The sequence below is a fragment of the Lobosporangium transversale genome (genome assembly GCF_002105155.1).
Source record: "Lobosporangium transversale strain NRRL 3116 chromosome Unknown BCR41scaffold_38, whole genome shotgun sequence".
Classification (NCBI taxonomy): domain Eukaryota; kingdom Fungi; phylum Mortierellomycota; class Mortierellomycetes; order Mortierellales; family Mortierellaceae; genus Lobosporangium; species Lobosporangium transversale.
Window position 1 is genome coordinate 220,749 of NW_019029016.1, and position 22,813 is coordinate 243,561.

Here is a 22,813-nt window from a genome sequence, read left to right on the forward strand (position 1 = left end):
GAACAAAAAAAACTTAACCTGAGAGACAATGCCAAGGCTTCTAACCTACTACGAAAATTAGCGGGCAGTTTATGTAATGCAATTACAGCAAAAAACACATCACACCCAACATACAAGCGACAGTAACTAGAATGCTGCAAGAAAAGATTATCCAAACTACAACAGATTAATTCTTTCAACAAAACAGGCGGTAGGCCATGAAGGTGTTATTCACATGAATGATCTGGAAGTGCTACAAAGGACGCACTATCCTCATTATCAGAGTAGCCATGGGACATATGTGTGACCTCTTTTTATTCCTTCTGACCGAGAAAAAACTAAAAATAAAATAAATAAAATCTAGCGTTCGCTCTGATCTACTCTCTATCTAGTAACGAGTGAAAAGAAAAGGGAGGTGTGGGAGGGACATATGTCCCATGGCTACTCTGATAATGAGGATAGTGCGTCCTTTGTAGCACTTCCAGATCATTATCCTCGTAGCCATGGTCCATATGTGACTTCAGAGCGAACCAAAAACAGACGTCGTCAAATTTGAATTGGTTTTGCGGGAAACACGGTAGTGTTTGTTGAAAACCTTGTCAGACGACCAATTCCCTTGAACCATGATATCTTGGGTTGATACGCCAGCGATGGCTGCCAAGGTTGATCCTATAGCGCGTGGCTTTGGAGGAGGTCGTTTCGACGGAAGATTTGGAATTCGACGTGTGATTTCATTCATAAAAGTGCCTATGGTACTGACCCTAAGGACTTTAGACTTGTCTTTCACAAAGCGCATAAGAGGATTGAATTTATAATCCTGATCTTTGTGGTGCTCGATTTCGAGAGGTGTGTCCGCTATCCGTCTGGTGTATTCTGTATAGGCCTCGACTGGGCAAATTTTCTTGTCGTTAGGGTGTCTACCTACGAAGATCGACTTTATGATGCGCTGCCCATCGCGTCGCTCCTTAGGGAAGACTATGGTAAGGAGAAGACCCTTTTCATTGGTCTCTGACTTTGACACATCGATGCAACCGATATCATCTGGCCGGAGAAACGCACAAACGCCTAAGAGCCAGCAGAGCTTGCGAGAGAGCTTAGGCATATCAAGATCCACATTGTCCTCCATGCGGAAGTATGAAAGGATGGGTGAAATGTCGAGTGCGGATACGTGCTCCATTTGAAATGCGCCAGTACTTTTCATTGCTGCCATGAACCGCTGAAAGTAGATGTTGCCTGTGATCACGGATGTGTCGTCGTAAAGCTTTAAGATGGCTGATTTTTTGTTAAGAGTGGTATTCCTACTCCAAGAATAGATAATCCGCGCATGGCATAAATAGTTAACTACAGCAATTGCATTTGGCGTACTAGGGTCGAAGCCTTCTTGTTGAGCCCATACTGCGAAAGCCTCTTGAGTTGGCAGATATTGTCGACGTGTTTTGCTGTTGGCACCTGCTGAATCTAGTAGAGTGATAGCGGATGGTGAGAGTCCTGCATCTAGATCTTTACGTCGCCTCTTATTCTCCATGCTGTCAATGACCAGAGTGGATTCTTGCTGAGGAGATCGCTTGCGCTTCCGACGGCTGGTAGGACTGCTTCCCGAGGGATCGGGATTGGTGGTGCTACTGCCATCTCCTTGATGGTTGGGAACCATATTGCACTCGGCCACCATGGGGTTATTACTGTTGCTGTCAGTTTCTGGGTCTGTATCCTCTCCAAGATGATTGATAGAAGATTCCATGGGGGGCAAATGTAAAGGTTGCCCATCTCTGTCCAGTTGTGTTGAAGGGCGTCTATCTTCAGAGCATCTGGATGGAATTTCCATGAGACAAATGTCGGTAGCTGTTTGTTCTGTGCCGACGCAAATAGGTCCACCTGATGTGGCCCCCATTGGTGTTCCAGTTGTTGAAAGAATGGGCGACTGATCCTCCATTCCAATTGCGATATCATTCGCCGTGACGGTGCATCCGCTGGGTTGAATGCAGATGGGATGTATGTCGTCCGAAGTCGAGTCCCCGTTGCTAGGCAGTGACGCCATAACGTGTCCGCTAGTCTCATTAGTTCCGGAGACCTCGTCCCTCCGAACCTGTTGATGTGTGCAATCGTCGTCGTGTTGTCGCATATGATGTTGATCATTTTGCCCTGTGTTATTGGTAGTTGAACAGCTCGAAGAACTGTCTGTAGTTCCTTCCAGTTGATGTGGTGGTCTTTCTCTTGTGGAGTCCATTTGCCACTCCATGTTTGATTGTTGATCACGATCCCCCATCCGGTGTCCGATGCATCCGTGTATATGTCCATTTGTGTCTGTTGTTGAATCCATGACAGACCATTCCATGACGTCAGTTGCTCCTTCCACCATTGAAGGTTCTCCTTGGCTGGTTCCGTGAGGGTGACCGTGTCCGACCAAGAAGCTCCCTTGGCTTTTAGTGCTGTGTTCTTGAGGTGAAGCAGATTCCGTGTCATGAATCGCGCTGGGAACACTGCCATAGATGTTGCCATTGCTTTCCCGACGAACGAAGAAAGTTCCCTTAAAGAAGTGGCGCCTTTTCGTAGTAGCTTTCCTGCCTCGCGCCGTATGTCCCTGACTTTGGATTTCGGAACTGTGACAGTCATATCCCGGGAGTTGATGGTGAAGCCTAAATGGTCTATTTTCTGTGACGGGATCAACGTAGACTTGGCTTCCTTGATGAGGAATCCTAGCGCTGCCAACTTGTCTTGCACTAGTTGAGTGAACTGGATTGATTGTTCTTTGTTCTTGGCTAGGATTATCAAATCGTCTAGGTACGCTGATATGCGAATTCCTCGTCGTCGTGCCCATTTGAGGAAAGGCTTGAGAACTTTGGTGAACACTAGCGGAGAGAGTGAGAGCCCGAAGGGAAGTGTACGGAATTGAAATTTCCGGTTCTTCCATTGGAACTGTAGATAATGACGATAATCTGGATGGATTAGTACGTGAAGAAATGCGTCTGATAGGTCGATGCTTGTCATAAAGTCGTTCTTCTGTAACATTGCGCATACTGTCGTCATCGTCTCCATTTTGAAGTGCCGCTCTGAGACGTAGGCATTCAACGGTCTTAGATTTAAGACTGGACGAATGTCCCCGGTTTTCTTGGGGATAGTGAATATTCGGCTCTTGAAACCAGGGCCCGAAGCGACCTCTATTGCTCTTTTGGCTAAGAGTGCGATTACCTCTTGATCGATCGCCTTCTCTTCCTCCGCTGCTACTCGAGCTTGGTACGCTGTTGAACTGGATATCGGTGGCCGTTTGTGGAAAGGGATTTTGAATCCCTCGGAGACGACCGACTTGACCCATTCGCTGTCGGTTATGAGAGCCCATGCTTCTCTGTAAATCTGTAAACGGCCACCTACTGCTGGCCTGCAGTCTGTGCCTGACTTGTCTGGTTGGATTGAGGGGTTTGGTAGCCTCGGCCTCGGCCTCGTCCCCTCTCCTTGGATTTTGGCCTCGCCCAAAAAAAGAACCATTGTCATTTTGATAGTGGGCGGTCTGAGTTTGACCCGATGGATGAGATTGGCTAGAATTAGAAGTGGGTCTGTAAGTATTTGCGCTAAAGAAACTCCGGTTTTGAGTCCTCCTGTTGTACGCCCGTTGTCTTGTCGGGTTAGTAGCCTGACGAACACTCTTTGCCAATTTGCTGGCTTCAATGAAGTCTGAAGTAGAGACAATTGGTGGATCAACTGTGTCCTTGGTGACTGAAATTTTGTGCGCTTGGTAAACAAGGTCCTCCCTGTCGCTTGACATTTGCTGTGCAAGGTGTGCAATATGTTCACGCATTGTCTGTGCGAGCTGTAAGCACGCTTGTGCGACCGCAGGGTCAACTTCGTAGGAAAACATTTCCGTGGCAAATTGATCAAGTGGTCTTGTAAGGTTTGCCAATCGTGATTGATAGCGTGAGATTGTTTTGTCCATGGAACTGTGGTGAGAGGAAGAGTCGGGCCAGTCAATGAGTGCCGATTTGGGTGCAGAATAGGTTTGGGTTGTGTTTTTGGCAAAAGACTGCATCTCTTTAGCCATTTCTGTTGCATATGCAAGATCGTCTGCACGGTTTCCAGATTTATGTTTGAAAAAATCTTTCCCGTCCATTGCTGGGTAGTGGACGAGAATGGAGTCGTCAGGTGTAATTTCGTAAGCTGGTTCTTTTGGAACCAAGTAGGGGTTCGATCGACTGGATTCAGAGCTAGTCGAGAGAGCTTCAAGCCGGCTGGTGAGTGTAGCCAGCTGGCTCTGGAGAGAGTGTATAATTGGATCAGAAGTGTCATACTCGCTCATTTGGAACTTCAATACGCTGGATGTGTTCCTGAGCGAGAAAAAAGAAGATAGAGAGTAGATCAGAGCGAACGCTAGATTTTATTTATTTTATTTTTAGTTTTCTCGGTCAGAAGGAATAAAAAGAGGTCACACACATGGACCATGGCTACGAGGATAATGCAAATTATTGTATCAGTTTTGGCACGCACCATAGCAGTAGTTCAGATAGAAAAATAAGACAAACTCTAATTCGTCTTACAACTACAAATTTGGCAACAAAAGCAACGAAGGCCGTTATTTTTACGGGGAGAACAATTACAGACAGGGGGACAACAACTACAGGCGAGGAGAGAGCAACAGCCGAAGAAAGGACAGCAGCTACCGGAGATCAGACAGCCGCCGGAGAGACCGAAGCAGCAGCCGCCGACGACAAGAGAGAAAGTCGGGGGAAGAATCACACTCTTCTTAAACGCATGGCGGAATGTTACAAAAGATCAAACACTCCTAGAGATAGTCAAGGAAGGTTACTCTATCCCGCTCTTGAACGCACCCCCAATTTCAACATCCCATCCTCCACCTTACCCGCTATCGGAGAAGGCGACAAAGAGTGTGGACAACGAAGTGCCCGCTTTGCTAACGAAGGGTGCAATAGAATTCGCGAGTGGACCCGGATTTACAAGTCCGCTCTTCACAATCCCCAAAAAGACTGGAGACGAAAGACCTGTCCTAAACCTGAAAGCATTAAATCAGTACTTACCTACACAACACTTCAAGATGGAGACAATCCATCAAGTATGCAATCTAATAAAGAAAAACGATTATCTTACCAGTATAGATCTGAGCGATGCATTTCTTCATGTGCCGATACACCCAGCATCACGAAAATATCTTCAATTCCAATGGAGGGAACAACTGTACCAATTCAAGGTCCTACCATTCGGACTCTCCCTAGCACCATTGATTTTCACCAAGATACTGAAGCCTCTACTTCAATGGGCACGAACAAAAGGAATAAGAATATCAGCTTACCTCGACGACCTGATAATCGCAGCACCGAGCAAGGAATCATCCCAACGTGCAACAGCACTAGTCTTGACAAAACTGAAAAGCCTAGGTTTCTTGACAAAGGAATCCAAGTCGAGTCTTCAACCGAAACAGATACTGGAACATCTGGGATTCGAGATAGATACAACGACGATGACCCTGAGTGTACCGGGCAAGAAAATCCGGGACATTCGTCGAGAAGCGTCCAAACTGGCCAACAAAGGGATCTGCACAGTCCGTCAGCTATCATCCTTCATAGGCAAAGCGAGCGCAATGACAGCCGCAGTCTTTCCAGCTCGCCTCAAGGTTCAGCACTTCATGGCAGACAAGATTCATGCATTGAAAAATTGGATCCCTCATGGGAACGCTCAATATCTCTGTCAACCAAAGCAACGGAGGAACTCCTTTGGTGGAGAACACATCTCAAATCATGGAATGGGAAGACATGGATCGCAACCAACCCAGAAGTCGACATTTACACCGACGCATCGGATTCAGGATGGGGCGTAGTCATCAACAACCAGACAATCAAGGGATCTTGGTCAGACAGTCTTCGAGAACGACACATCAATTACAAGGAAATGCAGGCCATTTTCTACGCCCTGAAACAACCAGAAGTGAGGGGACGCACAGTGAACGTGATAACGGACAACATCACGACAATGGCTTACATCAACCACTTCGGCGGGACACGATCTCCAGCACTGATGACGCTAGCGACATCGATATGGGAATGGTGCCTGAAGACAGAGACAAGGATCAAGACAACCTACGTGCCCTCAGCATTCAACCCCGCAGACGCCCCATCCCGGCGCCTGACAGGACAACTAGAATGGAGCATCGACAAAGAATTCTTCAAAAAGCTCCAAAGACGATGGGGCCCTCACCACGTCGATCTATTCGCCTCGCCAATAAACAACAAAGTGACGAAGTTCATGAGCTGGGAACCAACTGCAGGAGCAATAGGGCACAACACCCTTCAACATCATTGGCGCCAATTCGGCAACGTTTACTTATGCCCGCCGTGGAAGCTCATCCCCCTAGTATTGGAGAAAATCCGAGAGGAGAAGATAGAAGCAACCTTAGTGACACCTTATTGGCCTTCGGCGATGTGGTATCCAACAATCAAGATGATGGCAGTGGACCATCCAATACCAATACCTCGCCATCAAGTTCTCCCAGCGCCGGGAAACGCACCAGACATTCTGGCCAAAAATCCCCATTGGTCATTATGCGCTTGGAGGGTAAGAGGCGACGACTCGAAGCGAAAGGCTTCGACCCAGCCGCGGCATCGATAGTTGTGGACAGTCCTGAGTTACAACGCAAGCAACGCGCATACGCCAAGATACAAGACAGGTATATCCAGTGGGCCACAGCACGCAATGTAGTCGCCATGGTACCACAGCCACCTCAACTATGTAACTGGCTTGCCTCCGGAGTCGCAATCCACGGATGGTCAGCTTCAACAGTGGACGCATATAAAGCCGCAGTCATTCATATGTATGACGACAAGAGCACATTCAACGATCCGGACTTTCTGTTATTTTTCCAAACTCTACGTCGTCGTGAGATCAAGCATACAAAGGAACTCAATATAGACATCAAACCCGCTGTCGAATATTTACAACAACTAGGGCCTAACAGTTCTCTCACTCTCCTTATTCTCACACAAAAACTGTGTTGGCTACTCGGTACATGTGGGTTTCTCCGACCAAACGATATCATGTGTATCGATCTATCAAATGACAAATTCCATATCGATGGCATCGTTGTAGTCCTTCCAATTTTGATTCCCAAGGAAACACGTGGTGGCAGCAGGATATGCAAATACACCACAGTTAAGAATCACACCGACAGTTCCCTTTGCCCGGTGATGACCTTCACCGAACATCTCAAAAGGATTGAGACTCACGCTATCAGCGTACCGCACCCTAAGGACCAAAGCATTCGATATCGTCCTTTAATACGAGATATCAGAGACCTCAAAAAACCCGTGGGAGCTGATCGAATAAGCAATCATATCTCAGCCATCAGCAGCAAGCTCATTCTTCCAAATGGCTCCAAGTTACCCAAAGCCAGGGCTATTGGTTCCACCCAAGCCATTAAACAAGGCGCCAGTGTCGACGATGTAGTGGTACAAGGCAATTGGTCTTCATCAATTCTGTTCGACAAGTTCTATCGACTGAACGCAGCAACAGCCACTAATTTCACCTCGATGATACTATCTTAAGGAATCTGCTCTGGATCCACATATATGGTCCTGGCTCTCGGATAATAAGCTTAAGTCGTCATGTTATTCGACTTGGCCAGCTAAAGTTATAAGTAAAAGAAATTAGATGAAAAAAGAGATGTAGATGTAAAACGAGTTGAAGATGATGTAAGAGAATTAGATGTAAAAGATTCAGATGAAAGAGATTTAGATGAAAGTAAAGATGTGGATTTAAAAAAGTGATGATGTAAAAGACATGATGTAAAAGGAGATGAAGATGTAAAAGAGTGAATAATGAAGGTGCAGATGTAAAAAGATGTGTAGGCGTAAAAAAGAGGTGTAGGCGTAAAATGAGGTGTAGGCGTAAAATGAGGTGTAGGTGGACATTTTATTAGAAAATGAAGTAACTTACTGAGTAATTCCACAATGAAGCAATGGTCCCGCCCTTGCCCGTAAGAAACTCACTCCATGACATGTCACAATGAGGCAACATTATGGCATGGTCTGTCACCAAATCACAGATAAAAACATCTTCCATGCGCTTCAAACAAAACACGGAGCTCATTAGCAAGGCATCAAAATATCAAAATGAAATTCTTGGAGGAGAACTGAGCTTGGATGCCTCTACATCAGTTTATGGAAGGAAAGTTGATCTTCAATTGCGAATAACAGATGATATTGAATTGAATAACAGTGAGTTTAAGAGGTGTAACACTTCTAAACAGTAACTCGATCTTCAATTCAGAAAAAATCTATTGATTAACCACTCCATGATGCTGAATTTGGAGGAGAAGGTCGGATGGTCTTGGGAGGATAACCGTTTGTTGGCTATGGATGTTAATGGTACGTTCAGTGGTTCTCAAACTTGCTTTTATGTCATGTCCATCACCCACCATCTAATCATTCAATTTGAGATAGGATGGACAGCCACCCCACTAGAAAATTATTTTGAGTGAATGTGAGTTACTCTTCCTTCACAATTTTAATCTATCATGTTAGTTCTCACCTTTCGAACGTCAATTTATGGCCAGTAAAAGAACTTAAAACAAACTCCCATATGGAGACAATCTTGGATTCTGACATCCTCAAGTCCGGTTTCCTCAAGGCACTACAAGTATATGATCGTATTGATTTTAATATCAGGTGTCTAGTATGACATACTAGTACTGCGTACCAAAATAACAAAAACAATCCCGCTTCCACAGCTGCAAAGTATCCAAACTCACCATCCCTCTTCACAAAACCTGTCGTATAGACCATCTGGTCTCTATGGTTCCTGAGAACGCGGATGTACGTATATGCAGTACTCAGGCACTCTGAGAGCATTGCAGGGATGGATCCCATGAATTCATATTAATATCAAATCCACCCTCGTCCCGAGCGCTCTTTTTTCTGATGAAGTGATACTAGACGCAGTATGAGTATGTTATACTAAACTTTCGTTAATTTGGTACGCAGTACGAGTATGCCATACTGGACACTTGATACTAAAGTCAATACGACCTTTTTATATCTGTATGGATTCGATAACATACCTCTAGCAAAAAAGGGGCCGGAAAGGTGTTTTGTTTTTCTTTAGGCAGAAAATAAAAATGAAAATGGTAAACGGGGCTAGATGCGCTAAAAGAGTGGAGGCAAGTAAACGGTGAACATAGTGCATCGTGATGGTATAGTTTGATATATGGTCTCTGCTGATTTTTTTCTACAGATTTTTTCCTTCCTTTGTATGTAATAGGCGGCTGATTTCTGCTAGTATGGAGCGCAGAAAACTGGATCTGATCCGCCTATGAGTTTGTGGGAAAAAATCAGTAAAAATTAATTAGTAAAAAATCAATCACCAAAAAAATATCAGCAAACACCATATCAAGCTATATCATCACGATGCACCATGTCCACCATTTACTTGCCTCCACTCTTTTAGCGCATCTAGCCCCATTCACCATTTTCATTTTTTATTCCCTGCCTACAAAAATGCAAAACACCTCTCCGCCCCCTTTTTTGCTAGAGGTATGTTATCGAATCCATACAGATATAAAAAGGTCGTATTGACTTTAGTATCAAGTGTCCAGTATGGCATACTCGTACTGCGTACCAAATTAACGAAAGTTTAGTATAACATACTCATACTGCGTCTAGTATCACTTCATCAGAAAAAAGAGCGCTCGGGACGAGGGTGGATTTGATATTAATATGAATTCATGGGATCCATCCCTGCAATGCTCTCAGAGTGCCTGAGTACTGCATATACGTACATCCGCGTTCTCAGGAACCATAGAGACCAGATGGTCTATACGACAGGTTTTGTGAAGAGGGATGGTGAGTTTGGATACTTTGCAGCTGTGGAGGCGGGATTGTTTTTGTTATTTTGGTACGCAGTACGAGTATGTCATACTAAATTTCCGTTATTTTGGTACGCAGTACTAGTATGCCATACTAGACACCTGATACTAAAATCAATACGATCGTTTTTTACTCTCAACTACACGCTTCTTTTTTTTTTTTTTTATTTTTTGCATGTGATTCCCAAGTTGCAAAGCTTCTCGTCACATCCTCTTGTCTTGTCACGCCCTCTTCGTATTTTTTTCCCCTGTCCGTTGCTGTCTTTTTTGCCCTGTCCTTTGTTGCAATTTCTGTTTTTTTTTTTTTTCTTGAACCCGCTCTTTTCTGTTTTTATTTTGATCCAGAGCCCGCTCCCTCGTTTTTTATTTTGGATCCTCTTTTTTTTTTTTTTTTTTTTTTATTTTGGATCCGCCCTCTCTCTTTTTTTTTTTATTTGGATCCGCCTGCTCTTTTTTTCTCTCTTTTTTTTTTGGAACCTGCTTTCTGTTCTTTCTTTGGAATCTTGTTGACAAATCTATTTTTTTAAAATTGACTTCTTGATAGCCCTCACAAATCATGGCCATGATTAATCACCCTCTTGGCATCAATGCAAAGAATGCGAAGGAATCAAAACCTTCAAAACGAAAAAGGATTTGTGCGATCACAAGAATGATTGTCATTCTGAGACTTGTGAAATTCCAAATTTTCACCAACTGCTTGTCGGTACTGGTGGCCGGTTCTCTTGCCCGTTCTGCAAGCTTGAATTTAAAACAGCACGCACCATCAAAAAGCATTTGAATCAGAAGAGGTGCAAAAAAATGAATGACGGAATTTCAAGCTCAACAGCCTCTTCGATTGACGAAAAAACAAACTCATCGGATTCGGCAGCCTCTACCAGTGCACTGGCCTCTTCAATTGACGAAAAAACAACCTCATCAGAATCAGCAGTCCATTCCAAAAGAAAAAGATCAGAGGAATTAGTTCTTGGAGCCTGTTCAGATCGGTTTTACTTTTCATAGAAGGTCTTGAGCTTTCACCAGTCACCCTTAAGCAGGAATCAGGAGTTCGACAAATCCTTCTTGCACACAACTCCATTCTTGATGCACTGTCGAATGGAAACCCTGTTTTTATTAATGTCGATCCAACCCTCCTTTTCAAGAATATTGAAAAGAACCTGTGTCACAACTGCTTGACTTTCCCATCACCTGGACTAGAGAGTCTCTTTTCAAAATCACCATATGCACTACTACTGCTTCAAATGAAATTTGTCGAATTGACCAAAGAGATTGGAGAGATTCTCAACGAAGATTGGATCACCTAGCCCAGACTAAAGTATGTTTGCTCAAGGATCTATTCTGTATAACGGGTCTAATGGTCAGGCAGTCATGATCAATTGTATTGAGATTTACGGAAGAAAGAAGCATATTGATACCCACAGAGAGCCATTCAAACTTCTAAAGAACCAAGTCCCACAAACCTCAATTCCCCCATTTGGCAAGACAAAATACGACGATATTTGGCCCTTGACAATGGTCTACTGAATGGTCTACAAAGGACGACCTATTCACATTGTCATAGGTACCATGGACGTATGCCGTATGTGTGTGTCACCTTTCTTCATTGAAAATCCGACGAGAAATAAAGAAAATAAACTAAATAAAAGATCCCTCTGCCCTGCAACTCTAATCTGCATCTTTCTTCTCGTCGCTCCTGGAACTCATCCGTTGCAGACTATTATCTATTCGTTCCAATGAGCGACAATTCTACCGACAACACTCATAATGCACTCCTTCATGAAATCAACACTCTTCGTCAGCAGGTGGCTGCCCTTACGCAGGCCAACCCTTCCTCCTCTTCCCCTTCCCCCATCACCATTGATCGCCCACAGGCCAAGATACTTGTCCTCTCTGATACCCTCAAAGCGGCTGTACCTTCCCTTGACGGCTCTCATTTCTTCCGTCCCCCGGACAACTCTGGCGACGATAACATCCTCACCGAGTACGTCCTCTATCCCAAGAACCCAGATCAGCAGTACAAAGCGCCCTCTCTTGAGTTGCCTTGGCCTCAGGAGACCACTTCTTTTCAACGAGTGGACAAGTGGTTATCCCAACTACAGGAACGTCAGGCCCACGCTACGCGACCCTTGGACGAATTCCTGGCAGAATACTTTCACAAAGTGCACGATCCTGCATTACGGCAGACCGTCGCAGATTTTGGGCATGTCATGCGATCTCATCTGGCCGTTACAGCACGCCAAATCACCGATCTGCGCATGGATAATTTTGTGTACGCAAAGGGTCTCAAGCCAGCCCCTGATCATGAAAAGACTGCAACTATCACTAAAGATGATATTGCAGCCCGAATTAAAGCTGCTGAGGAGTACCAGGAAGCCAGCAAGCCTCGCAAGACAGTTTTGCAAAACAGAGGATCCGGTCGCAATTCCGGTTCTCGCAGCAGGGGTATTTACTTTAACATGTACCCCCACCAGCAGCAACAGTTCCAGCAATTTCCATCACAATCGCAACCTTATTCACCAGCGAATCATCATCAAGCACAACAAGCCACACCTCCTCAGCTCACTTACGGGTATGGAGAGCCCATGCATAACAACCAGCAGGGACAGTATTTTTACAGAGGCAGCCGTGGACGGGGACGCGGCAGCGCCAACAAGAGCCAGTAGGGGGCCGTCTGCACCTCTACTCGAGGGCTTGGAGGCTCCTCACGGACGACAGGTGGGTCCGCTCCGTGATTGGAAACGGTTTTCAGATTCCCTTCCACAGACAACCTCCAATAACACACACATCAAGAGCCCTTTCCCCGTATCTATCCAAGGAGGAGACACTGGCGATAGAGAACGAAGTGATCGCACTTCTGGCCAAAAAAGTCATAGAGCACGCTTCGGGACCTGGTTTCCAGAGTCGTTTGTTTACTATCCCAAGAAGACAGGAGACCTCCAGCCTGTCCTCAACCTACGTCCTCTCAACCAATTTATCATCACAGACTCGTTCAAGATGGAGACGATTCAGGTAGTATGCAATACCCTTCAGAAGAACGATTATTTGACGAGCATCGATCTCAAAGATGCTTTCCTTCATGTGCTGATTCATCCACATTTTCGTCCTTACCTTCAGTTTCAGTGGAAGGGTCAGCTGTATCAGTTTCGCACTCTACCTTTTGGGATGTCACTGTCGCCGTTAGTCTTCACGAAGGTCCTACGACCGGTGTTGAGATGGGCGAGGCGTCGAGGAATACGGCTGACAGCTTACATCGACGATCTGTTGATCATGGCCAGCTCCAAAGCCCAAGCAGAAGAGCACACGAATCTTGTCCTGGACAAACTCAAGTCTCTTGGATTTCTCATCAACAAGGAGAAATCCTCTCTGATGCCAACGAAATGTCTAGATCATCTGGGTTTCGCCATCAACACCACCGACATGACCCTCTCGGTACCGAAGTCCAAGGTCAGGGACATACGGCGAGAAGCAGCGAAGATGCTCAGCAAGGGATGGACGACGGTTCGCAACTTGGCTACGTTCATAGGGAAAGCCATGGCGACGACAGCAGCAGTATTTCCAGCTCGTCTAATGACGCGGCATCTTCTGGCATTGAAGAACAGAGCACTCAGCCATCAGGGGTCATCTTGGGAAACGACGATCTCACTGGACGACAGAGCTCGAGCCGATCTGGATTGGTGGACACACCAACTCAAGGAGTGGAACAGGACGTCATGGATTCAGTCGCCAACTCAGATGGACGTGTACACAGACGCCTCCGACCAAGGCTGGGGGATCGTCATAGGACAGCGCACTTGGACAGGGCTATTGCCACCAAACATACGCCACCAACACATCAATTTAAAAGAGTTACTAACTGTGTACTACGCAGTCACTCTACCGCAAGCACAAGGGAGGATGCTCAACCTAGTAATCGACAACACAACCACCATCGCTTACATCAACCGGTTCGGCGGAACTCGTTCACAACCTCTGATGGACCTGGCGGACAAAATATGGAAGCATTGTCTAGCAACAGGCACAAGACTCAGGACCACATATGTACCTTCAGTATTCAATCCAGCAGATGCACCATCACGCCGGATGCAAGCGCAGCTCGAATGGAGGCTGGACCCGTCATTTTTCCGTCGTCTAGACCAGCAGTGGGGGCCTCATCGGATAGACCTCTTTGCATCGCCCAGCAACAACCAGCTTCCTCAGTTCATGACATGGAAACCTCATCCTTTGGCAGTGGACTTCGATGCGCTGAGACACAAGTGGAGCCACTTGGGCAACCTTTACATCTGTCCTCCATGGAACTTACTTCCAAGGATCCTGCAGAAGCTAGACCAGGAAGGCCTGGAAGCGACCATAATTACTCCATTTTGGCCATCGGCGATTTGGTTCCCGAAGATACAGGCAATGGCGACCCAACCCCCTTTACCGATTCCACGAACATGTGTTCTTCCTCCACCAGGAAGCGACGCGCACATCCTGCTCAAGAATCCACACTGGGGCCTTACCGCGTGGAGAGTAAGAGGACGAGGATGCTCATAGATGGCCTCTCGCCAGCGGTGACTGAGTTTATCTGTGCTCACAAAGGATCCAAGAGCACCAAGCGAGAGTACGAAAAGCATCAAGCTGAATTCGTCACTTGGCTGAAAGAGGGCTCGTTCGAACAAGGGATTAACCCCGCGATCCCAGTAGTGAACTGGCTACACTACGTGCGGGTCGCTCGCAATTTGAAGTGGTCCACGCTGATGACCATGAAGTCGGCTGTCCTCGCCCTATTTCGTGACCCAGAGAGAGTACGATCAGATGAATACTACCGCCAGTTCCTCAAGGCTGGAAAGCAAGAAGGTGTCGTTGAGTCCAGGCCTGGTCACTTTGACATCACACCTGTTTTGGACCATTTTCGGCAGTCATCAGCAAATATGGAGTTGCCTTTTGAGGAGCTTACATGGAAGCTGTGTTGGCTCTTAGGCGTCTGTGGCTTCATGAGACCAGACGACATCAGATGTGTAGATGTCAGTCTCTCAAAGATTGTGTTAGGGAAGCTTCAGCTTGTTGTTGTTTTCCCAAAAGAGAAGAGTGATGGACAACGTATCATTAAGCATGTGACCATTGGTTCTCACTTTGACAAGAAGCTATGCCCTGTCGACGCATACACCGCTTACCTGGACAGGCTGTCTTGTCCTTCCACTACCTCTCCTCACCCGAAGGACCCAACAAGAAGCATTGTACCTTTGATTAGATTTGTGAAAGACCACACCCAGCCGGCGCGTGCGACTACTATTGGCTCCCACATGGGTAGGATTTCTTCGCTGATGGATTTAGGAGACAAGAAAGCTCCTAAGCTCCGAGCCTTAGGTTCTACGCTCGCGGCTATAGCAGGCGTACCAGTGGCTGATATCATGGTGCAGGGGAATTGGTCGTCCCCGAAAGTCTTCGAGAAGCACTACCGTTTGTCGAGTGCCACCTCCAACAACATGTCCATGAGCACTCTAGGCTAGATTTTCTTTAGTTAGTTGTTCATTTCGTTCAGTTTTCTTTTAGTTTTAGTTTTGTTTTAGTTTAGTTCTCTTTGGCGATCCCTCTGGAGCCACATACGGACATGGTACCGTAGACAATGGTCTACTGAATGGTCTACGAAGGACGACCTATTCACATTGTCATAGGTACCATGGACGTATGTCCCACCCACACCACCCCTTTTTGGCTCGAGAAGTAGATGTAGATCAGAGTTGCAGGGCAGAGGGATCTTTTTATTTAGTTTATTTTTCTTTATTTCTCGTCGGATTTTCAATGAAGGAAGGTGACACATACGTCCATGGTACCTATGACAATGTGAATAGGTCGTCCTTCGTAGACCATTCAGTAGACCATTGTCTACGGTGCCATGTCCATTTTCTACGGTGCCATGTCCATATATGTGTTATCTTCTTTTATTGCCTAATTTAGCGAACTTTTCAGAAAACTACCCTTAAATAAAAGAAATAAACTATATAAATCTGCTCTGCTACCAAGTTGGATCTGCATCTTCTTGATAGTGAGCCAGGAAAAAATAGTAAAACTAAAGACAAAAGGGTGGGTATAGGGTGGGACATATATGGTCCTGGCTCTCGGATAATAAGCTTAAGTCGTCATGTTATTCGACTTGGCCAGCTAATATTGGCATGTTTAAGTTTTGGCCGTTTATTAAAACCTTATTGGGGAAAAGGGAGGAGAAAATTTCCCAAAGGCTTAATAATAACTGGCTTGTGGCAGCCAAGCGTTCATAGCGACGTTGCTTTTTGATCCTTCGATGTCGGCTCTTCCTATCATACTGAAGCAGAATTCAGTAAGCGTTGGATTGTTCACCCACTAATAGGGAACGTGAGCTGGGTTTAGACCGTCGTGAGACAGGTTAGTTTTACCCTACTGATGAAATGTTGTTGCAATAGTAATTGAACTTAGTACGAGAGGAACCGTTCATTCGGATAATTGGTATTTGGGCCTGCCTGAACAGGCAATGGCCCGAAGCTATCATCCGTTGGATTATGGCTGAACGCCTCTAAGTCAGAATCCGTGCTAGAACGCGACGATTACCGCCTTTTCCGATAATTAGTTGAATACGAATAGAGCTTCGGCTCCTGAATCATGCTACGTGGGGTGATCTTGTGGAGCGGAAAGGCTTCATGAGGTTCCTGCTAATGTTAATTTCAAATATTGGAAGAGATAAATCCATTGCAGACGACTTTTATTGAACGAGGTATTGTAAGCTGTAGAGTAGCCTTGTTGCTACGATCAGTTGAGATTAAGTCCATTGTTCAACAGATTTGTTCAAAAGAACAATCATCTCTCTCTTTTTTTTTACTTTTTATTTTCTTTTAAAATGTGCTTATTAAAGGGTTTTGCTGTAAGCGATATTGGCCGAAGTGATTTACACAGCGTTCTCGAATAATATGAAGAGAAAAGCATATTATCCGAGGGAGCCGACCTATAATGTGTCACTTCTTTTCTTTATTAATTCGCCGAAAATCCATAGTCACTAAATAAAAATAAACAATTTTTTTTTTTTTTTTTTTTTTTTTTTTTGCTACAAAACTATGGTGCCACAAAGATTGATCAGCATCTTCGACTTGAGCTCCGGACCAGACTAGCTTAGGGAGAGGAGGGTGGGACATTATAGGTCGGCTCCCTCGGATAATATGCTTTTCTCTTCATATTATTCGAGAACGCTGTGTAAGAACGCTGTGTAATTAACCGCGGTTAACCAATAACCGGTTAGAATGGCTGATCCTGAAGTGGTTCAACCTACAATCAATGCATTTACATTTCGCCAAACTTTTCTGAAGGCAACCATCAAAACAAATGTAGTCAGAGGCATATTAAAATATGCTATAAACAATAAATTTATTTGAAATATGCTTGTAAATAGTGCAAAACCGAAATGAAAGATTTTTTTATTTAAAAAAAATGGAAAGAAAAAAAATATGGTAGAAAACATTAAAGTAAGCAGGAAGAAATACACATTAAAAAGGAAAGAAAGCAATTAAATTGAGAAAAAAAAGTAGAAAAATACACACACGTAAAAAAAAAAAGTTCTTTCTGCTAGTCAAGAAAAGCCAACATTTTTGGAATGTCATCTATCTTGTTTTTTTCTATACATGCTCTGATAATATCTGCTTTGAGCTCTGTCTTGCGAAGATCTGCCTTGATTCTTTCTTTTTCAATATCCGATTCATGGGACGTTGATGGAGGTTGAATGCGAGGTTTCCTCACCCTTTGCGATGGAATCGATAGCTCTGATGATTGTCTTTTTAGTGGTCTATGCTTGTTGCTGTTTGAAATATTTTGTGTATTACTTTTCTTTTGGGCATTTTTCATCTTTGCTGCCGCCCTCTTCGCCTCCTCCACCTCCGCCTCCTCCTCCTGTGCCGCCTCCTCTGCCGCTTCCTCTGCTTTCTTTGCCTCCTCTGCCGCTTCCTCCTCTGCCTTCTTCGCCTCCTCTGCTGCTTTCTCCTCTACCGCTTCAACCGCCTTGAGATCCTTTTCCAGTTTTCGATTGACTTCTAGCTGCTCACTAAATAGCCAAATAGCCAAATAGCCAAATATTAGCGCTAGCTTCAAATTACAATATAATGGAAGGCGAAAGAAATGAAATATCATACCAAAGTTTCCTTTGAATTCGAGATATTTTTTCCAGTAGGCTCCCATTATCATCTTGGAGTTGTGCGACCTCATTGCTCAAATCTAAAGCCCACCAAATATATTAGATGAATATATAAACAAAGCAGGTAATAGCTTAAAAATAAAAATCCTACATACCAATGATTCTTAGTCTTAGGCTTCTCAGTTGCTTCTGCTGAAATGATATTAATTCCACTTCCTTAATCTGACCAGCGATTGAAGCGGTCCATTGCTCTAGAGCAGCTTCAAGGTCACGATCTAGTGTATTTATCTTTGCATTCAATTCGGCTATTGCTAAATACAGTATAAGAACGATCACTGCATGTTAATAATAATAATAATAATAAATACATCTCAAATTGAAATGATGATTCGTATAATAAAAACCCCCGCATAAACCCTGTGCTTCATATACAACAAGTCATAGAAAAATACGCGGGAGTCGGTGGCAAGTTATATGAAATGAGAGACTTCGTTCATGAATTGCAATATACACACCTTCAGTCTCTGCCACTCCAGTTGCTGACATTGGTGTAACTGTTGCCGAAGATGCTGGAGTGAGGATCATTCCCTTACTGCTCGACGGTGGAGCCGCAAAGACACTGGCTGAATCGTGAAGCGACGCCTGTTGCGCCATGATGGCGGTCTCCTTGCGGACTATAGCGGCGTTCACCTCCAATTTTTTTTGAGTCTCATTCAAGAAGAGTGTTTGTTCCCATGACGTCCAGAAGGATTGTAGACGAGAGTCTCGGAATTCATCATACGCTCGCTTTAGACGTTGACGTCGTTTTTCGTTAATGTTCGGGGAGTTGAGTAGGTCTGCGTACAGTGTTTTTGCTATCTCTTTATCCCTGAGGTTGAATTTTTTTACAAACGACCCGAACGACACATGTTCAATCATCTTTCCATTCTCCACTTTGGTCGTATTTGCCCAGGTGATATGAGTCGTCATTTGGCTAGGAAACAAAAAGAAATCATTAGTGTGATGTTTAGGTAATATCTGAAACCATCAGTTGATAGGAGAAATAAAATAGCAGACTTCAACACAGAGTCCCGACCACACAACGTGGGTAAATGTCGAGCGTCCATGCAGAACAACAATATCGCGACTACCTCCTTGGTCGGCATGGACCGGGATGATCCTTGATCACACGCTAGACCAAGAGAGGCCAAGCCGATTTGTGAGACTGCGCTCCGTTCTTCCATTCCCCAAAAGATACACATGAGCTGGAAACAGAACGTCACGACTGCTCAGCGAGCATTTGTCGTGCGGCCCCATTGGCAGCCGATCCTGTCACGACCACCTCCCAGATCGGCGTGGATGGGACGAACCTTAACCACACGCTGGATCCAAGGGGGCCAGGTCGCAATGACAGAACGTTTTTGCATGCGCTTAAAGATACACATGAGCTGGAAACAGAACGTCACGACTGCTCAGCGAGCATTTGTCGTGCGGCCCCATTGGCAGCCGATCCTGTCACGACCACCTCCCAGATCGGCGTGGATGGGACGAACCTTAACCACACGCTGGATCCAAGGGGGCCAGGTCGCAATGACAGAACGTTTTTGCATGCGCTTGAAACTGAAAAGAGTCCATTACCTTCTCAGGAAAAAGAAACAATAGATGAAGAGAGAGAGGGAGAGAGAGAGAGAGAGAGAGTGTGTGTGTGTGTGTGTGTGTGTGAGTGAGTGCACAGAGAAAGTGGGAAAAGATTCAGAGCACGGCAAAAAAAAAAAAAAAATATGCAGAGAAAGTGTACTGAGAGAGGCGAAAAGATTGATGCGTAGTCAGGAAAATAAAGTACATGGAGGGGAAGAAAGAAAAAAAATAATGCGAAGGAAAGAGAAAAAAAATAAATTTGTAACGAGAGAGTGTGTGAGAGAGTAAAATAGGTGTGCAATGTGTGGGAATAAATAGATGCACAGAAAAGTATTAGAAAAATGGAAATCAAGTCCGATTGAAGGTAATTAAACGCGAAAACGAACTCTATTAATTAAATAGTTTGAGTGTAATTACCTTGGTTTGATAGGAAAAGCTGATCACTCTTATGTTGCTTGAAGGGAAAAGCAAGAGAGAAAAGAATGATGATGAAGTAATTGAAAGGATTATGGGTAATGATGACATGATTATGATTATGATTATGATTATGATTATGATGGTGATGGAAGAAAAAGCGGTGTGGGAATAAAAAGCAGGCGGAGTGGCTTACAATCCCCATACGTGTGTACGTAATTTATTTTCAGTGAGCACACTCTTTTTCTTTCTTACTTTCATCCTTCCTTCCATCACTCTCGCCTTACTCCGTCACAATAACGCGCATTCTCGTTCATATCACTTCAATCAATCTCACCCTTTGTAGTTCTTCAAGTCAATAATTTTCTTTTTTTTTTCAGCGCGCAATTATACTAAATGTCAACCCAAAAAATTAAGCTCTTTTGCATTCTTGATGGCGATTCCTCAGGATTTGAAGTCAAGCTGGAGAATGATGACACAATTGCAGCACTCAAGGATGCAATCAAGGAAAAGCAATCACCTCTGCTTGACGACATACGCGCCAGCGAGCTCGTGCTTTTTTAGGTCTCCATCCCAATTGGAGATGAAGACGACGACGAAGATGACAAACCAATATTTCTTAATGACCATCGCCTTACTGCAAAGAAGATTGGCGCCAAGAAAGGTGTGACTGAGATTTCTGAAGTCTTTGGTGCTTCTTCAGCAAAGAAAACCATCCATGTCATTGTCCAGCGTCCATCTGCTGGTGAGTCGCGTTCCGAGTTGCTCCATTACATTGATTCATTAATTATTTTGATGATGACGCGACAACTTACTAATTGATTATTTTATTTTTTTTATTTTCATTAGTTGTGAACATTGTTAGTCTGGCTCCAACTGCTCTTTCTCCTTCTCCTCCTCTCATCCGCCCAGGAACATCTCGTAAGAAATAAGAGCGATCTTTCTTAGCGCTGATCTTGCATTAATTAGAAATGCTAATTGAATCGATCAATTAATCCTATATATTAAAACGAAAGGGTGTCTGCACGTGCCGAAATGTGACTGCCATGAAGGCAAAGTGACTGCTACAGAGAGTGGCTTTGGCCCCAATATGGCTCCCTGGGTGGAAATAAAGAGGTATCTTATTTGTAAATGAAAAGAGAAAATAAAGGGTAGTGCTCTCTTCATTGCAAATGTCGACACCAAAAAATTTTTGCTCAAAAAAATTTGACCTCTACTCTGAGTACGGTATACCATACACACTATTAAAGGTCATGTCAACAATATACGATGCGAGAGTATATACATATTATGGGCCTGAACTCTTAGCGTACTTTACCACTCTACACCTTCTTCTATCACATTCCTTGCTTTCACACACTTTACCTTCACATATCTTTCACTCTTCATTTGAAAAGAAAAAAAAAAGATATGTTCCATACGTTCATCTGTCAGACCTTCGCCACCTGCCAAATGGGTCATCAAAGCATGGCAAGTCCGGTGAGACGGAGGTTTGAAGAGAGCTTACAAGGAGGAGAACAGGTGAAGGAATATGACTGGGCTTATAGGCCAATCGGCTCTGCCCTGCTTGCATTGCTTGAATAGGAGATGGAAAAAGGGGAAGAAAGGAAAAATGAGGTAGAAAGGTTTAAGACTGCAGCTGAACTTCGATGTAGTGCTTGCTTGACGTAGGTTGCTCTTGCAGCAAGGATGTGTTTGTCCTATTCTAAGGATAGCCAAGCTCAAGTCCTTGGTCTAACGGCACTCACTCCACCGAGTTGATCTCCAGCAGCCGTCCCGCATACCTCCACATGAACAACTGTTCGCTCTCTTTCAATCCCACAATCTCCCTCACAAAAAGAGGACAAGGGACCTACGTACCATACTGATGCATTGTCTATAATAGAGGTAGCTAAATAGCCAAGTAATGATCATAAAAGAGTACCTCCTACACTACAAAAGTAATGCTAGAAAGCCTATCTAAAACTATGGGAATGATAATTTACATTACGTAGTTCTTCTGCGAGGAACAATCTAGTGTAACAGTTAAATTCTAGCATTTTCGCTTGCATACCCGCCAATGCTAAAATGCTAACTTTATTTTTGTTATTGCATTAGGTGGGGGTTTATTTCCGAAGGGACTACATATAATTCACGTTTATCCACTGTTCTCTACTTTTGCCACTATTACATTTATTTTTATTTTATTTTATTTTTGGATTTTATTATCTATATTAGTTAAAGATCCCTCTCAACACTACGCCTCATGGCATGTAGCCTGTGCAGCAGCGACAGACATGGCAAGAGACTATGCCCTCAGAATGTAAGGAATGTGGTAAGGCCTTCTTATCTTTTTGTTTTTATGTTTTTGGAATATATAAACATTAATAATATTTTCCCAACTGATAAAGACAGAACGATTTTTCCCAATCGCCTCGCTCCCCCTTCCATTCCACGTCTGTATGTGGGTGCAGTCGTCCAGGCCATGTGCGCAGCTCATACCCAAATAATTAAGAATGAGTGATTTCGGTATTTAACAATCGTAGAAAACTTTTTATTTTATTTTATTTTATTTTATTTTTGACATGGTAGTGGTTGGTGCATGCTGAGCTTAAGCTTATATACCTTCTATAACTTGAATAACGCTGCCAGCAACGATGTGCAGAATATTGGGTCAATTCGAAGGCAAAGGTTCCTATTTTATATTCATTAGATTTTGTCATTCTTTTTTTAACCCTCCATCATTATTACTTACCTGCAGGGCGAGCACCGTCAACCAGCTCCTACAGTGTATAAATGCAGTATCTGCAGTTGCCTAGGAGTAGATATAGACCATGCTC

At 44.2% G+C, this 22,813-nt stretch overlaps 7 protein-coding genes across 7 annotated transcripts; 5 read left to right on the forward strand and 2 right to left on the reverse strand.

Moving 5' to 3' along the window:
* Nucleotides 1-7,990: 7,990 nt before the first annotated feature.
* Nucleotides 7,991-8,853, forward strand: BCR41DRAFT_373293 (hypothetical protein; the record flags this gene model as incomplete). Its single annotated transcript, XM_022026759.1, has 4 exons — nucleotides 7,991-8,202; nucleotides 8,242-8,448; nucleotides 8,496-8,610; nucleotides 8,752-8,853. The coding sequence occupies 4 exons, from the start codon at nucleotides 7,991-7,993 to the stop codon at nucleotides 8,851-8,853; spliced, it is 636 nt and encodes a 211-aa protein (XP_021878340.1).
* A 1,780-nt stretch (nucleotides 8,854-10,633) lies between these two features.
* Nucleotides 10,634-11,136, forward strand: BCR41DRAFT_399322 (hypothetical protein; the record flags this gene model as incomplete). The annotated part of the gene is made up of 2 exons (XM_022029050.1): nucleotides 10,634-10,712; nucleotides 10,835-11,136. The coding sequence occupies 2 exons, from the start codon at nucleotides 10,634-10,636 to the stop codon at nucleotides 11,134-11,136; spliced, it is 381 nt and encodes a 126-aa protein (XP_021878341.1).
* A 10-nt stretch (nucleotides 11,137-11,146) lies between these two features.
* Nucleotides 11,147-11,356, forward strand: BCR41DRAFT_310176 (hypothetical protein; the record flags this gene model as incomplete). The annotated part of the gene is made up of 1 exon (XM_022020985.1): nucleotides 11,147-11,356. A coding segment is annotated over one exon (210 nt), but the record flags the coding sequence as incomplete, so codon positions are not given.
* Nucleotides 11,357-17,225: 5,869 nt separating this feature from the next.
* BCR41DRAFT_147543 (hypothetical protein) lies at nucleotides 17,226-18,313 on the reverse strand. The gene has a single exon (XM_022019577.1). The coding sequence runs from the start codon at nucleotides 18,032-18,034 to the stop codon at nucleotides 17,402-17,404; it is 633 nt and encodes a 210-aa protein (XP_021878343.1). The 5' UTR covers nucleotides 18,035-18,313; the 3' UTR covers nucleotides 17,226-17,401.
* BCR41DRAFT_147547 (hypothetical protein) lies at nucleotides 17,850-19,067 on the reverse strand. The gene is made up of 4 exons (XM_022019578.1): nucleotides 18,479-19,067; nucleotides 18,115-18,268; nucleotides 17,962-18,043; nucleotides 17,850-17,873 (listed from the first exon to the last, which is right to left on the reverse strand). Exons 1-3 carry the CDS (start codon nucleotides 18,930-18,932, stop codon nucleotides 18,031-18,033), a joined length of 621 nt encoding a protein of 206 aa, XP_021878344.1. The 5' UTR covers nucleotides 18,933-19,067; the 3' UTR covers nucleotides 17,850-17,873; nucleotides 17,962-18,030.
* A 135-nt stretch (nucleotides 19,068-19,202) lies between these two features.
* On the forward strand, nucleotides 19,203-19,604 carry BCR41DRAFT_388666 (hypothetical protein; the record flags this gene model as incomplete). Its single annotated transcript, XM_022028026.1, has 1 exon — nucleotides 19,203-19,604. The coding sequence occupies one exon, from the start codon at nucleotides 19,203-19,205 to the stop codon at nucleotides 19,602-19,604; it is 402 nt and encodes a 133-aa protein (XP_021878345.1).
* A 786-nt stretch (nucleotides 19,605-20,390) lies between these two features.
* On the forward strand, nucleotides 20,391-20,926 carry BCR41DRAFT_373296 (hypothetical protein; the record flags this gene model as incomplete). Its single annotated transcript, XM_022026760.1, has 3 exons — nucleotides 20,391-20,546; nucleotides 20,640-20,739; nucleotides 20,844-20,926. 3 exons carry the CDS (start codon nucleotides 20,391-20,393, stop codon nucleotides 20,924-20,926), a joined length of 339 nt encoding a protein of 112 aa, XP_021878346.1.
* Nucleotides 20,927-22,813: the final 1,887 nt, after the last annotated feature.